Here is an 18,256-nt window from a genome sequence, read left to right as displayed (position 1 = left end):
AGGCTCACTTATCTTTATTGATGATGTAACTCATTATGGTAGCAGCAGAATGAATTCAGAAGTCTACAGAAACATTCTGTCTTCCAATTTACAGAAAAATTTATCCAATCTAATTGGAAGGAACTTTACCATGCAGCAAGACAATCACCCAAAAAGCACTGCCAACTCAACAAAGGACTTCATTAGTGGGGAAAAGTGGAAAGTTTTAGACTGACCAAGTCAATCACCATAACCTTAACCCAATTGAGCATGCATTTCACATCCTGAAGATGAGACAGAGAAACTTAGGGAGAAACTCCTTAAAAACAATAACTGAAAGAAGCTGCAGTACAAGCCTGGAAAAGCATCACAAAATACGAATGCAACAGTTTGGTGATGTCAGTGGATTGCCAGCTTGATGCAGTTACTGCAAACAAGGGTTATGCAACCAAATATCAAGTGCTATTTACTTTCATTTACTTTAAGACTAACTGTCTTATACTTTTGATCACAGCCTTGAATTTTATGCAGGTGGCTACAGGAAGCCAATGAAGGGAGATGAAATGGGGTGTGGTTCTTTTGGGCTGGTCGAAAACGAGGCATGCTGCTGCATTCTGAATAATCCAAAGGGGTTTGATGGAGCTGGCTGGGAGGCCCTGCCTGAGGGCAGCAAGGATGACGAGAAGCTCTGTTTTTGCCAGTTTGATCTTAAGGTGGCGTCCCTTCCTCCAGTCCAAGATGTCAGACAGGCAGGCTTGAGGTTGATCTTGGTAGTCGTAAGGCTTCAGTGACAGAAAGCAGAACAGAACATTTATGAGTTATCTTGGCAAATCATACATTGAGGTGTAATGTCGTATGATTACACAGTATAGATATGGAAGTGTCATAAAAGATAATTATAACAAAGCTGATCAGGCAGAGGATTCTGATTGGGTAGAAATATTTAAAATATATTTGCACCCAATCCAGCACAGATCAAATAAACACAAATGGGTGCAGCAGCCACATTACATTTAGTCAACCAGGCAAGGGCTTCATGGACCAAATCCATGTAAACATCATAGAAACATACACTAATAGCTAGCAGAGAGAGATTATGTGGCAGCAAGTGGTGAGCGGACTTCTTATTCTAGAAAGCTTTGCGCTTGAGGCTTTGGTTCTTAAACAAAATGAAGGGGAGCCTTGGGATTGTTTACTTCTTTTCTTGTCAGCTTTCATAATTAGAAAAGCAGATTACAAAATTAAATTCATTTAATTAATTTAGAGAAAGATGGACTTAAAAGTCATTTGTTGCATTTTTAACTATTCAACCCCCCAGAGTCCAAATTATTCAAGTATTCAAGCCCCCAGATTCCAGAAGGTCCATTTAAAAGATATTGTCTCAACAAGGACACAAGGGACGTATAATTGGCCTTCACCTGTGAAATATTGAAACAGCTCCCAACACCTCAGTTGAACTGTCATTGAAAAGACTGTCAGTCTGAAGGACAGGAGTGACATGAAGACTAAGGAACAGTCTAAGGAAATTACATATAAGGTAATAGAAATTCACAACTTAGGAATATTTGTAAAATTCTATGTAAGAGGTTGGACATCCTAGTAAGAATCAATAGTTGGATCAATAGTGATGAAGTAAAGCTCAATAGCATTTGAAGAAAATGACTCACAGTCACAAAATCAACTGGAATGTGTTCCTGTAGTTGTCTGGTATGATGCACACCTTTTAGATTTTTGATAAAAACACTTTACAGTTGGTTTTATGACTATAAGTCATTCACTTCGAATGCTACTGAAGTTAGAAACGTGTATACCAATGTCGTATGTAACTTTAGAGATGGTCCCTTAATTTGCACATATCTGCAAATATTGAACATCCAACGTCAAGCCAACTTTATGCCAGTCCGCCTGGTTAATCTTCACTTGTGGCTTGTCTGCACAATCCCACCACTACTCACACAACCACCAGAGTTCGGGGCTAGTCCAGAGTAACATGTTACATCGGAAATCCATTGCTCTTCCTGTGAGACCCGGATGTGAAGACTTGAATATTAAGACCCGAATTTTTGCAGCCTGATTTTGTGAGGTTGAAAAGTAATGTGTTTAAATACTATCTGATGAATAATGAAGATGGTATTTTAACAACTGAATATTTTAGGAAGGTGAATATGTGTGCATTGAATTTTGAATGCTGGAATTTTGTTTTCAATCAAAATATACAAACCCAATGAATTGCAGAGGAAACCATTGTCAAGCATTGTTATTGCTGTGATTTTTTTTTTTTTTTTCCAATTTGTGTCAAATTGCTGGGCAGAAAAATTCAAGTATTGTTATTGTGATATGTTTTTTTTTCAATTTATGTAATTCAACATGCCATTTTGCCTTGAGGACATTTGGCACTATTATACTTCCATATAAACATACATTTATAAGTTAATAGGACCAGATAGGGATAACGTCAGACCTTTTATACCACTAAAAGTCTAAAAAAATATATAACTGCCTACACACTTCTAAAAATCTTTTTTATATATTCCAAATTATATATTCCTTTCTCTGTGAACTCTGTCTGTATTCAACTAAGTTTTTGTTCCAGATCGTTGAGGTTCAAAGTGCCTCAGGGCAGGGTTGGAGGCGTGTGTGTGTGTGTGGGGGGGTGCTTGTGTTTAGATGTCAGACTGTTGGGGTGAAATCAAGGGTAATAGAAGAAAGAAGACTGAAATAAAAAATAATCTTTGTAAGCATTACAGAGGTGATGGATAAGCTAGCTTTCTGAAATGCCTGTCCATAATGAATGTATAACTTTATGAATTAATAAATCCAGAAGCTCTTGCTTTTCATGAGCTTATTCTGTGATAATGCATCCCACACTTGGTGCACACTTAGGCCAATTACTAATGATGCATAAATAAATGCTTTCCCTCAGATGGTCAGCTAATTCTGACAGATGTCCATATGCATTTGGCATGAATAGACAGATGCACTATGTCCTCAAGACACCTGACTTTTACAGATTACGTCCAGTAATGCCTGTTTTCTTTATTTTCCCAAGCATATTTTGCACATTTCTAGACCCTATACTCTGAAGTCAATATTTCACTTGTAATTTCATCCGAAAAGTTGCATTTTTATACATAATTTGTCTGACTGGTCAGGTCTTTGGAAGCTCTTCGCGCTACTGATGAAGACCAGACAGACACTGGAGTCAGGCTGCAGAACCACTTCAAATAGAACATCAGATATTTTGAACAATTACCTACCCCTCAGCCCACATCTGAGGTAGATTTGGGCTATTTATGCCATTTGTGCAGCGTTTCAGCTGAGAGAATGTTATTAATTGTTACATAAACAGCAATTATTTCAGTACTGCACTGCAAAGTGGAAAATGATTAATTTCACAGCAAATTTTTTCAAATAAATGCATTTTAATGATTGTGGTGTGCCACTTTGCTGTTACAGATGGAGAGAAAGAGACAATTCAGAAGAGAAATGTTTAACAGCTGGTATGAGCAGGGATCCTCCATGTTTTAAAAATGACACTTGCGTTTTTTTTATGGTTATAAGGTTGGAACTGCATACAGTGTCCTTAGATTTTTTCCTTGTCTTGTTCACTCCCTCTACCAAACAAAGGCCAAAAGTAGAGTTGGCTGTCATGAGCACTCTGACTGTCTAGAAGTTAGGGGATGAAGAAAGAGGAGAGGAGTGTGTAAGAAAACACACACTTCATGTCCTGGCCAAGAATTAATAGTTTTGCAAACCACAAGATCTTGAAAACGTATCAAGGACTTCCTTAAATGATGTGGTGCTGAGTGAAAAAACAGGAGAGGCCATCGCAGTGGAGATGTTTTTAATGTGCACGTGTGTGTCTGTTAGTGCTCCTAGACACGCCTCGATGCAATCTTCCCTAGCTGGACTTCACTTTGTCCACATTGGGGTTAATGTTCTTACACACAAAAATTTTTACAAAAATGATCCCTAAATCATGGATGTATGTAATCCCCCAAATACGGCTAATAGGAGTATCTTGCTGTTGTTGAAAATGATTGCTTTCAGCCTTGGTTGTTGTAATAAAGAAGTTTGGCATACAGACGCAGCAATGCCTTGCTAGTTTTACTGTTTCTGCATGTCTGTCCTCCACCATGAAGTTATGGGATGCAAAAATTCAAGGGAGCTCGTGCAATGTCTGGGTGATCAGCTTTAAAAGCCCTTTCCCAGTGATCTCTCAGCGATTTAAAATACTCTATGTATTTTAATACATATAGAGTTGTGATGACAGAGCATGTAAATATGTATGTCTTGGGCAAAAGAGAAATGTTTATGTAGCTAGACCTGGCTAACGAAAGAATTGTGCACCACCTGAAGCTTCAAATAAAATACATAAATGCATGTGCCAATATTCAGATGTGACCACACAGAGACACAAAAATGCTCACAATCAACTGCATGTGTCCTAAAAAACACATAGACACTAACATCTATACAGAAATGTATGCACAAAGACGTGTACCATGAGCTCATTATGATATCATGTAGAGATGGGATTTAAGATTGCCCCTGAATAGCATCCAGATTTTTAGCATTGTGGATACTGACCAGTAGAACAGACTGACCATGTTTATCCAGATCTCCCACTACACCGGCTGCACAATCTCACTCTCTGACACCTATACACAAACACATTAGGTCATACATTGTGTATATGTGGGTCTGTGTATGTGATAGAGAAAAGGCTGTTTATACTTAATGTAGATTATTACTTAAGATGTCGATCGATCCTGTAGTTATCCTGTTTATCCAATCTGCTCTCACTAGTCATTCTTGGAAATACCTTAAACCTTGCAAATATAAGATAAAATTACAGTATCACAGCCTGAAGTGTACTATTGTACTACTTATCATATAAAGCTACAGTCCTACTTTATTAGGAACACCAATACACCTGCAGCAGCTGTCGTGAAGTGAGTCCATGAAGGCAGATGCAAATACAAAACTTCTTGATTTATTGACAGACACCAGCAACAGACTTAGGGAAACAGGCTCAGGAAAACAAACAAGAGGGAAGACACAGTAGGAACCGGCATTATCAGTGGCCAAAGATGGAATTGTCCCTGGGGGCCATGACAGCAGCATGATGCATAAAATTATACAGATAAAGGTCAAGAGGCTCAATTCATGTTCACATCAAACATCAGAATGAGGAAAAAATGTGATTTCAGTGACTTTGACAATGGCATGGTTGTTGGTACCAGACAAGTTGGTTTGAGTATTTCAGAAACTGCTGATCGGCTAAGATTTTCATCCACAGCAGTCTCTAGAGTTTACACAGAATGGTGCAAAAAAAAAAAATCACCTGATCTTTTTCCAATCAAAAACTGTCCAGTTTTGGTGATCCTGTGCCCACTGTAACCTCAGATTCCTGGAACCCAGCTTCATCTTCTGCTGTTGTAAACCATAAGCTTTAAGTTTCATTGTGTTATCCCTACTGAGATGATTTACTGCTGATTGTAAAGAGTAATTATTTACCATAGCCTTCCTTAAAATTTCTTCTCTGACCTCTCTCAATAACAAGGCATTTCTACTCACAGAATTGCTGCTCACTGAATGTTTATTTGTTTTTCACACCATTCTGTATAAACAATTTCTGAAATACTTAAACCAAGCCTGTCTGGCACCAGCAACCATGCCACAGTTGAAGTCAATGAGATCAAAATTTTTCCACATTTTAATGTTTATTGCAAACATTTTTTTTTTTTTTCATATGAATGTATGCCAGTCACCTACAGTGAGGGAAATAAGTATTGAACAAGATTAAAATACAATTTGTTTAGACGAATGGGCCAAATCATACCTGAATATTTCCTCATTTGTAAGTCGCTTTGGATAAAAGCGTATGCTAAATGAATAATTGTAAAAGTAAATGAATACTGTGGCCGATTAATTTCTTCATACAGGAAATGTCTTGAAGCTGTCATTACAAACAAAGGCTTCTCCACTAAGTATTAAATAAATTTCAGTTAGCGCGTTCAATATTTTTCTCCTGTGTCATTCCTCTTTATTATACATAACTTCATTTATGGACTTTAATGTTTGTGTGTGGATTTCTTGAGTTAATACTCAAATACTCAAAGTCTGGTGAAAATTTCATGTGAATAGCCTCATTGGAAATATATTTACTGATTTTTTTTTTGGAAGCATTCAATACTTATTTCCCCCAGTGTATACCTAAAGTTGACAGTAAGCATGAGATTAAGTGAATCCTTAATAGAACAGCTTTGACCTAATATTTAATTTGAATATATTTGAGTAACAGATAAGGTTCTTGTACAATTTCAGTTTGGGACTGAATGGTTTGTTTCTGGTCTGTGTCTTAAACTCACAAGTTGTTGCTCATATTATGGTAGAATATCTCTCTCTGTATATATAAGTATACAATCTAAATTACCAATGCTGTTCCATTTTTGACAAAATGTTTAACGAAATCTGCTACAGGTGGATGGCTGGTTAAATCAAAATAGTAAATCCTAGCTCAGCCAATGTTCTTACAAGAAAAAAAAGACTTGATCAGTAGTGCAACTTACTGCCTGGATTATAATTTATATAATTAAAATATTCTTCTTATCATAATTAATAATGACAATTACTAGATAATTGTGTTCATGTGGAAATATTTGTGATGCCCTTAGCATTTCTGGTGCTATTGTTTTTTTGTTGTGTTGTATTTTTCTTATTTCAGTGCCTCTCTGACATTAAACATTAAATCCAATGTAGACGTAGTGGAGATAGCAAGTGCTGGACTCAGAATTCCAGAATGCAAATGTAACTATATGAGAGAGTTACAGCAGAGACTTGGCTTGGCTAGTTAGCAATCTGAAAGATGAGGTTGAGGTGATGAGGTTGAGGGTGGTAGCTCACTGTTTAAAAAAATGTTGGACTACTGGTCAGAAGGTTGTAAGTTTGAATCCCAATACTGCCAAACTGCCACTGTTGGGCCCTTGAGCTTAACCCTCAACTGCTCAGTTGTATATATAAAAAAAATGAGATAAATGTAAGTCTCTCTGGGTAAGGGTGTCTGCTAAATGCCATAAATGTAAATGTGTTAGCATGAAAGTTTCAGCTTTGGAACCTGATATGTTTGAGCAGAGTGTACAGATGTGGATGTGAGAGAGATGGACAGACTAAAAGACTAAAGCACTGCTCCATCACTCAGGTGCCACTATTAGAAGGAAGTTGAACATGATTTTTGTGTTTAATGTAGGAAACTGTTAAAGTGAGCGAAAATAGACCAACTTATTGATGAAAGAGGTATAAACCAAGAAACTTTTAAATGAATCATAAAATAAATCTTTTGCACAATTGAAGGTCACACATACATACATACATACATACATATATATATATATATATATGTATATATATATATATATATATATATATATATATATATATATATATATATACACACAGTCATTCAGTGTGTATATTTCCTTTAAGCTGAACAGAAAAATGTGGTGCCTGTAAAAATGCAATAGTAGGTCTTCTTACTGGTTATTGTGCACATTGGGTGTATTTTATAAGAGTGTAGTATGATTATAAAATTAGAATGGGCAGACATGAGTGATTTCCAGCTGAATTGCGGACAAATTATTCATAAATTATGGCTTGCCAACTGACTGCGGATTACCCGTGTCATTGGCAGCAAATGATGCCAGCAGATAGATAGGCAAAGAGAGAGTGAGAGACTGAGATAGTGTTCTCTGTCATGAGGCTGGGCCACTGCCAGAAGAGCAATATGAGATGAATAGTTTTCCACCTTAAGCTGAGTAGGTCTCTGCTCTTCTCTAATACTCCTGTAATGGGCTTTGCCTCAGCAAGTATGCATGTCCCCTATCTCTCATTATTTCAGATTCAGTCTCTATCTTTCTGTCTTAGATGTAATGGTAACTGTATGCCTGTAGTAACAGAAATAAAAGGTGCATTCTTTCTGAAGCTAATGGAATGTGCCAAAAGCAGCTAATTAAAATTCTGGGAATCATGTGTCATTGTACTAGATTTACTATCTGCTTAGACATTTGAGCAATGGTTTTGTACAGCCTCCACTGTCAACTAGTCTTATTTCTTGTTTCAGATATTCTTACAGAAGATTTGGAAGGCTCCTTGAATTACTTAAGTTAATGTATTTTTCTTTAAAGATATGTGGAAATATCTGATGCAAAGTGTATGTATGTTGTACATAATATGAGTTATGTTTGTGTGTATCCTACAATTCATTCATTAAAAGCTTTGTCAGATTAAAATGATTTCATGTCACAATTAAACATATGCACCTCCACAGTATTCTCATTTCACTACTGAAGACATTCAGATTCTGTTTATTTATGTATTTCTTAAGTTCAGTTAATGTCAGTACATTACTTTATTTCTTATATTTTCTAATATTTTGGATTATTTCACTCAGGTTGATGCCCTGAGGCTGCGTCTAGAGGAAAAAGAGTCCTTCCTGAATAAAAAGAGCAAGCAGCTGCAGGATGTAACAGACGAGAAAGGCACTCTAAATGGGGAAATACGTGACTTGAAGGACATGCTGGATGTGAAAGAGCGCAAGATCATTGTGCTGCAGAAGAAGGTTAGTGCCAAAATGCCTACACTGAACACTAATCAAAGAAAACCATATTTACTGTTGAAATGAAAATGACAATCATGTCCTTGGAGACAATCTTGACGACGGAAAATAAGGTAATGAAAATTTATGAACAATGGTGCCACTAGTGACAATATTGCAGATACCAGTATGTAAGATTTTAATACAGTTTGTGGTTATTGCAAATATAATAATAATGCTGTTGACAAAATTATGCCAAAAATTATGTTTAGAGTGATGATGGCTGTACTGATGTCAATTTATTAATACTTCCCTTACGTTCTCTTGCCATGCACAAACCAGCTTAATTTTGCTGTAATTTCTTCAAACAAAACACTTCATTAAACTACAAAAGGACGGCTGATGGCACTGTATTATCTAATTCCATAAAACTTTTCTTTCCACAATTGTACTAGTGAGTTGTTTTTTGCATTGGTTTTGGCTGCCCCCCTGGCTCCGCTGCCCTGTTCCTGTCTGGGATTGTCCCAAGCTGTTGTGGGCTTTTCTTCGGTTTGGACCCTTCAAAGCCCAGATTGCTTTTGGCTCATGTTTCTTTGTTCTGAGTTTGACCCAGGTTGCCCTGTGCTCAGTTCTGTTTGCTTTGGGTTCTATTTGCTTGTTAGCTGTCCTGGGTTTTGGCTTGGGTCATCTATGGCCTTACTTACCCTGTCCTCTGGTCTGGGCCATGCTAGATTCCTGCAGCCTTGGCCTGGCTGTAAAATGGGATGGGTTTGGCTGCCATTTAGATCTAGTCTAATTCAATTAGTTTAGTCAAGGCAAAGATGATACACATGAGTTTAACTGTGTTGTTTGGTTGGATTACATTATGGGGCGTTAGGGGCAATGTACCCAAGGGACGTCCGCTTACTCTTAAATGGATCAAACTGCTGTCCCTGTGATTTAATTACAGTTTTTGATTAGAAGGGTAAAGCCTGCTAAGAGATAATGAGCACAGGTGCTGACCTCTAAAGTCAGCCTGCATTCAAGGATGTGTGTGTATGCGTGCTTAACTGTCCTGTGTTCTCCCTCAGAACCGTAATGACTGTTTAGGTTAACCACACTTGCAGGTAGTCAACTACCTGCAGGGAGCCATCCTATTGCTCCCCTGGTCTAGACACAATGAACCCTCCCGACAAAACACACACATACACACACATACACACTCTCTCTCTCTCTCTCTCTCTCTCTCTCTCTCTCGTTTCTCCCTGTTTTGTCTTCCACTCCTCTAATCCTAATATATTTCTCAGTCCTGCAATTATCTCTCCTCTAATCTGTTCTGTCTCTGTTCTCTTTTACTAATTAACTGAATTAAAAGTGCAGTTCATCCACAACTCCCATTAAGATTTATCTCCAATTTTCTTTGAAGCCTGTTCCTAGATCAGCACAGTACTCCCTTAGCCTCTATTAATACTGTACACTCTCTGTAATAGCATTGCCAGTCGAATGACAGATTTCAGGTCATTGAGTCCAACATTTTTGGCCAAGCATCCAACTTGGCTGTTATTAGATCGGCAGGTCCCAGGTCAGCAATCTCTCTAAGGCCAGCCCATTATGGAGACCTTTACAGTTTTTTCATGTATAGTCACTTATTTACCTGAGTAGCCCCTAGAGCCTCACCTCAGCTCATAGCAGGGTGATAACAAGCTTCATTGATTGTAGATTATTTATGAGGTATGAATTGGAATGGGTGCACTATTTGGTTATGGTATTGTATATCTAATGTACTTGATTCAGCTTGTTTTTCTTGTGAGGTATGGGACTTTTTAAACAGGAAATTTGGATATTTTGACTGGACAGAGTAAGAAATCTGAAAGCAAAGGCCTCGTAAAACAAGCGTCAGTGTTCGTACCAATATTTCACACACTCACACACACACACACACACACACACACACACACACACACCATCTCACCAACACCAACATCTCTTTTTTCAATTTATATTTCCCCTCCATTGCTTCGTGTACTGGGGCTTTTTTTTGTCAGAATGAGCATAACTTGGTTTGCACAATCATTGCACAGACATTTGCACATCTTTGCAGACATTTGCACAGACATTGTGATACATATTATATGTTGTAGAAAATCATTCAAATATGCTACATTCAGTTGATTTAATTTGTTTTCCAAACATTCAGTTACATTGATTTTTAGGGAGCCTGAAACAAACAAATCTTGGATTGGGAAACTCTTCAGTACAAAGTACTTTGCAGTTTCTATGTATCATGACAAGCTGAATCTTTCTTTTAGCAACTTCAACAGATACAAAATCTGGTGGTATCGGCTTGGCATCAGGCCACATCACAACACCAAGTTGTCAATTATTTTTCCATAAAAATATGCACCACTGCATTTTATTCCTTACCTAGATCAGGTTCCCATCAGTTCAACAGAAAAGGCAGTTAGACCATTTAATAGTTTCTCACAAATTGGTCCACAGAAGCTGTTTAAAATAGATTCAGAAACTAATATGTGATTTCAAATCATTTAATCAAGTTAATGTTATTCTCTCACTCATGCTATGGTGTCTAGCCTTTTGCATTTCTGTCTGGTAATTTGGGCAGTGGTCCAAAATGATTTATTTTGTTTTCATTAACTACATTATGCAGACTAGGATGGTGGATCTTTTTCTGCAGTTATAGTTAGCATCTTGAACAAGTGAAAGCTCCAATGTGCTTGCTCAGAGGCCCAATTAATTAGACTAAAAAACAGCAACTAACATACTTTCACTTGAACGTATGACAAGCTAATTATGTATTAATAAATATTATGGACAATAAGTGAGTGGATTAATTTATTTAAGGGATTCATTTATACTTTGCTGGTAATGTCTCTGGTGATGAAGCATTTTGTCACAAAATGGCAGAAATCTCTGGCTAACATTTTTGTTTATAAGCTGTCACATATAAGATATTTTGGCATGGATAGTGTCTTCATTCTCACTTGAGGTGTTTAAATGTGAGGTGACAGCATGTTGTGTTAGCAAAATATTTATATAGCAAAACAAATTTCTGATATATCACAATTATCAGCACTATATCAATTACAAATTCTGGAAGCAGTGATTAGATCAAAGTAGATTTAAGTTTTTTTTTTAATGTGTATTTATTTGATTTTTCCTCTTGTTCTGTGTTAAATACTACTCTTTATTGTCTACAAAAATCAATTAGCATTGTACTGTGTTATTCACATTTTGTAATGCAACACTACTGTTTTGCTGGCAATTTGTTAGCTAAATATTCAATAGGCACTAATGCACCCCCATACCATCAGAGATGTAGGCTTTGAACTGAGCGCTGATAAAAAGCTGGATTGTCCCTCTTCTCTTTAGTCCTCTTTAGTTTAGAGGATGCGCAGTCCATGGTTTCCAAAAAGAATTTCAAATTTCAAACAGAACAGTTTTCCGCTTTGCCTCAGTCCATTTTAAATGAACTTTGGCCCAGAGAAGACGGCTGCGTTTCTGGATCATGTTCACTTATGACTTCTTCTTTGCATGATAGAGCTTTAACCAGCATTTGTGGATGGCACGGTGATCTGTGTTCACAGACAATGAGTTCTGGAGATGTTTCTGAGCCCATGCAGTGATTTTCATTACAGAATCATGGCTGTATTTAATACAGCACCGCCTGAGGGCCCAATGATCACAGGTATGTGATATTGATTTTCATCTTTGTCCCTTGCGCACAGAGATTTCTCCAGATTCTCAGAATCATTTGATGATATTATGTACTGCAGATGATGAGATATTAATAGTCTTCACAATCTTATGTTGAGGAACATTATTCTCAAATTGTTCCACAAAGTGTAGACGCAATTTTTTGTAGATTGGTGAATCTCTGCCCATCTTTACTTCTGAAAGACTCTGCCACTCAACGATACTCTTATTTTATACCCAATCATGTTACTGACCTAAAATGTGCTTTTTATCTATAAAGTAGACCATTCTAGGGCTCATCCCAGTATGCTTGAATTTCTTAATATACATTTTCCTTAAATCTGTATGTTGTCCTTTCAGTTTCAGTTCTAAACAATTTGTGCGATAACTGTATTATGCATAGTTTTTCCTATTTGTATGCTCTATCCTAATTTGGCTCACAGAGGTGGACTCATAATAGAGTACGTTATGAGCTGACATTTTATAAATATATGAATGTCTGCTATAGACAATAGTTGACTAAACAAAACCTGATTGGCATTAAATAACTGTTTATACAGCTTGAGATGTACACTTTAGATTTAACAGTTAATTTTTAAACACATTTGTTAGTTCAGCCATAATATGTATCCCCTTGGTAAAAATGCTGGACTAAGAAAATGAAAAACAAATGAAACACCACCTGACGTTGGAGGTCAAACTTCCCCAATGGAAACAGATGATTAATAAGGGTGAGTGTGTTGCCATTGTTTGGCTATTGCCTCCTTTGTGTCACACACACAGATTTATACAGACAAGCAAATCAAATATCCCATAAGAAACAATGTGAAAAACAGTGTGGAATAAAAAAAAATAAAATAAAATAACACATTTGCAAAGTGAATAAATGACACAGATCTGTCACTGAAAATGCTAGGTTAACAATGCTGTAGTTTAAATTCATGCTGTGCAAATCCCTTCACATGCTGAAATTGTGATATTTTCAACTTACACATAACTTGCAAAATTTTAGACATATTTTTTGTGAATATATATATTTTTTCAGAGTGTATAACAAATAACAGCAAACATGACAAGAACAAACAAATAGCAAAAAGCCTAAGAGACACACACAATAAAATCAATGACCTTAGACAAAAATGCCTTTTTTAACAGGAGTTGTGCAACCAGTAGTATTCTCTTGTGGTTTAGATTGAAAGATGAGTCATCTCTGAGCAAGATAAACACTGGAGAAGTTTTAATATCTCATTCTAAAAGAGAAAACAGGTATGCTTCAGTTTTCTAAAGACATTTGACAACCCCAGAATACATGGACAAAGGTACCAATAACATTTGAGGAGTGTTAGAACACAAATGATCAAAAGTGTCATTTGGAATGCATGATGGGGAGTTATAAAAAACCTATGTGCAAATTTATAATGAATCAAATGGAGAAAAAAATTCTTAGAGTAAACACATTCTTCGGAAATTATCCCAATGAAAATTGTCTCCGTACCCAACATGATCTGTGCAGGAAGAAAGTCTTAATAAAAATTAAAGGACTTAATGGAGTTCAAATTCATTTTGAACAGAGCTGACCTGTAAAATTGTGAAAATGTATACTGCTTATTATTATTAATGGTCAAATATTAAAATTCTTTGCCCCTTCAGAGCTTGAACCCTATTGTTTTCGTTAGTTTTGTTATTATTATTATTATTATTATTATTATTATTATTATTATTAGGGGTCAAGTCCCGAAGGGATTAACCCATACTGTTTTCGAGGAATACGACTGCGAGCCCGCCAGAATGGACATGAGGGTATATCTCCATAAGGCTTGGAGGGATTGTGACAAAACTTGGTATGTGTCATCATATCCTGAGGTTAGCTGCAGCGTTTCGGAAGAACACCACCTAGTGGTCACGAGACATAAAAAGATATCTTTCATGCCGAGAACAATGATGCCAATTATGTCATGGTTGAGCAAATTTCCTATCCGGTATTTTTAATTGTTTTGAAAACATACTTTTTCTAACTTCTCATATGCCGTTTGTCTGATTTGCATGAAAATTGGCCTGCATCATCTAGATGCACGCATGAGAACAAGTTATTCACAGAATTTTGATAAACCATACCATATTCGAATGGCGCTTCAACGAATTCTACAGCATGCATGCCAAAATGGACGTGAGGGTATACTCCGTAACATTTTAGTGTATGCATACCAAACTTATTATTTGTCATAGCCATTATGACTCAAGGGTGCCTGCTCAGTTTCGGATCAGTGCCCTCTAATGGTCATGAGATATGAAAAAAGCACATTTTTGCTTATAACTTCTGAACAGTTTGTCATAAAATCTCATTAAAATAATCAAATTGGTCTAATTTGATTCAGTGGGGCATACAGAGTCCAACGATATGAAAAATTCCTATGTTGGCCATTTTGGATGTCGGCCATTTTGAATTAAGTCATAAAATGCTGTATTTTACAAACAACTTGGCTTATCATTACAAAACTTGGTATGTGTCTTTGGCACAATGCTCTGAAGAGACTCAAAAAGTTGTGGAACAGTGCCAACTTGTGGTCAAGAATTATAATGCTAGTTCTAAAAAAATAAAAAGATAATAGCTATTGACTCCTTTTGCCTACTATCATGAGACAGGTCTTGATAGATTCCGTAGTTCAGCCGAGAGCAACGATACCAATTATGTCATGGTCGAGCAAACTCCTGTCTGCTATTTTAAAATTTTTTGAAAACCTAATTTTTCTAACTCCTCCTAGACCATTGGGGCGATTTGCATGAAAATGGCCTGCATCATCTAGAGGCACTTCCAACAAAAATCTATTCACAGGATCTTGATAAACCATACCGTTTTTTAATGGTGCTTCAAAGACTTTGGAGAATGAGCAAAATTGAACAAGAGGCTGTATCTCCGCAACGCTTTGAGGGATTGTGACAAAACGTCTGGGTTAACCCTCTTCCATGAAAAGGGAACAAGATGTTGCATTTAGTATAACAGTATGAGGAGTGCCCCTCATGTGCGACAGGCATCTGAAGCTTGTGTAAATTCATGCCTCTTTATAGGCCCGCCATGATCAGGTGACGTGGCAATTAAGCGCGTTGTGTGATATAAATATGGCACCTGTGAACCGCGCCGTCAGCCTCTATTATCTGAAGTCAAGACGCAATTCACAGACCTACCCCGCTATGACAAACTACGCAACGTCTCGTTCCCTTCTCAGGGAACAAGGTCACATGTAACCCAGACATTCTCTTTCAAAGGGAACTCCACGTTGCATTTAGCATAACACTATGGGAATGAGAATACCCACTCCGTCATACCGAGGGTATGGCCTGTTCAAAAAGACCCAAGCCCGAGGGTCACTGCAAGACACTCGAGCCCGGGGTGGAATGAATATCCAGGCTGTAATGTCGAATGAATGTGTGTGGCGTAGACCACCCTGCAGCAGCACACACATCCTGTAAGGATACACCGTTGGACAAAGCCTTCGAGGAGGCGACCCCCCTAGTGGAATGAGCCCTTATGCCCAGAGGTGTTGCGAGACTGTGCGCCTCATAAGTGATAGATGTTGCTTCCACTATCCAATTAGAAATGTGCTGCTTTGACCCAGCATCATCTCTACTGTCACTGAAAAGCAGACCAGCAGCTGCTCCGACTTACGCCACTGGCCGGAGCGGTGAACGTAACTACAGAGAGCCTTTACTGGACACAGAAGGTGCATTCTCTCTTGTTCCAGTCTGAGAGGTTGAGCGCCACACCCAGAGACACACGCGCACACACACACACACACACACACACACACACACACACACACACACACACACACACACACACACACACACACACACACAGACACACAGACACACACTAACAGAAACACAAGGGAGAGAAAATGCTGGAAACATGGGGAAGGGAAAAACAGGGAACACAGGAAAATGCACAGGCTTTTGGCTGAATCATGACAACATGACTATTTCAAGCTTGAAATGAGTAAAACTGTCTAGAAATAGGTTTAATAATCATATATTTTACATAAATCTTGTATTCAAATGCAGTTAACTGCTGTGACTAAATACTACACTCAATATTATATATTATGTCAATGTATCATAAAGGGACTGTCATGGCATCATATCATATCATTTAAATGTCAGCTGTTAGAACTGTCAAAGTTTGTGTAATAGAGAGAGATAAACACAAATTAGAATGTGGCATAACATTAAATGTTATAATACTCATGATGACAATTACTGCTAATGGTAACATAACATTGTTATATCAATGGACATCTGTTATGACAACTCATTACAACATATGACGTAATGCATGGCACGTTTATGACATGGCTATGATTGTGTCATGACACAGGGTTCAATTAAAGGGTTACCCAGCTGGTTTGTAATACTTTATTACATTGCTCACTTTTCCGATGTGAAAATGTGAGCCTGTGTTGCCCTGTTTATCAGAGGTCTGTGATATTGGAACAAACCTTTTCCATCACAGAAATTTGTTGTTTTAAATCCATAGGCATATTTTATAAGCTTTCGCTCACACACACACACACACACACACACACACACACACACACACACACACACACACACACACACACACACACACACACACATGGGGGATGTGTTAGTTCACATTGACGATGTGCGGTTGGTGGATGGTTCCTGGTGGCTAGCTGGCATACCTTCCAGACACAGTTGTTTTCACTCTCTAACTAAAGCACCATGCTAACTAAAGCACCATTAATATATATTATATATATGTGTGTGTGTGTGTGTGTGTGTGTGTATATATCTTAATTTTTTTAGAAGTTAAAATTAAACTTCATTTAAAAATAAAAGAAAATTTACCTTCTGACATCTGTGCATTTTATCATATCTACCTCTCCCTACATTATCTCTATGTCTCTTGCACTCTCAGATCTAATGCAGATCCAAACAGACGTCCAGCAATTGATAACCAGCCTTATAATAGATCACTTACATGTTGAGCCTAACTGCCAGGCACTCATTCATTGATGACTTCTCAATGATTACCAGATGGCAATTGGTCATAGGGCCGAGCATGGGTCCCTGGGGGATCCCCCCTGATGAAGGACGGTCCCCTTTTTCCCCAATAATACTTCCCAGATGAGAAACACTGGAGCCAGGAAGCCTCGTAGCTGATGAGAAGTCTATGCATCAAGGGGGACCAGTGTGCAGCGGAAGATTTGTAGCAGAGATAGAGATTTTCTGTGGTTGTGATGAAGGAATGAATTGATAGAGTATTAGTTCTTTGTCAGGCTGCCATCTGCTTAAGGAGAAGGACCCTGTGGTAGTTTGGAGTGATGAGACGGGGTGATAACCCTTTGATAAAGCCCATTTTGAGCACTTTGCTGTTTGCCATGGGTGGACCCACAGCTGTAGATATTTTGGCTGGTTGGGCCAATTGTTTTTTTCTTCTTCTTTTTCTTCTACTTCTTCCTCCTCTTCTCCTTTTTTCTTTTCCCTTTTCCAACTCGGATCAAAGCTTTAAGAAAATGCTTTGAAAGTAAGTAAAAGAAAAGAAATGAAAGAGAAAGGGAGAAAAACAACCAAAAGTGGCTGATAATTGCACAGGCAATCACGACAGCATTCCTGGGCTGGGGAGTAGTGATAGGGACACAGTTAATGTGGGGGGTGCTGAAGTGAAGTGATGGAGGTGATGCACATGTTAGCCTTTTACGCTAAGCTTTTCAGCCTTTTTTCCTTAACTATGCTGGTGGTGTAAAAAAAAGTGAGAAGAGCACATAGGATTACAGGATTCCACATGAAAATTGTTATTCATTCCAGCACAATTATTGCAAAAGAATATGTAATACAATTTAAACTTAATAAGTAATACATCATAAACATAAAATAGTTTGGATAATCTAATATATAATTCACTGTTAGGATTAACACACAAATAGACCTATTCTTATTTTACTTCTCATGACAATCTGGGTAGTTTAT

The 18,256-nt window shown here is 37.6% G+C and overlaps 1 protein-coding gene across 1 annotated transcript in view; it reads left to right on the top strand.

The window, feature by feature from the left end:
• LOC108264953 (ERC protein 2) overlaps positions 1–18,256 on the top strand; it is a 291,196-nt gene that overhangs the window by 88,524 nt on the left and 184,416 nt on the right. Inside the window, exon 7 of the mRNA XM_053680567.1 lies at positions 8,432–8,599. Coding sequence (XP_053536542.1) covers positions 8,432–8,599 — 168 coding nt within the window. The remainder of the gene's footprint in view (positions 1–8,431; positions 8,600–18,256) is intronic.

This window comes from Ictalurus punctatus, chromosome 5 (genome assembly GCF_001660625.3).
Source record: "Ictalurus punctatus breed USDA103 chromosome 5, Coco_2.0, whole genome shotgun sequence".
In the NCBI taxonomy this organism is placed as follows: Eukaryota; Metazoa; Chordata; class Actinopteri; order Siluriformes; family Ictaluridae; genus Ictalurus; species Ictalurus punctatus.
The sequence above is the reverse complement of the archived record's forward strand: the minus strand, read 5'-3'. Positions and strand labels throughout refer to the sequence as shown.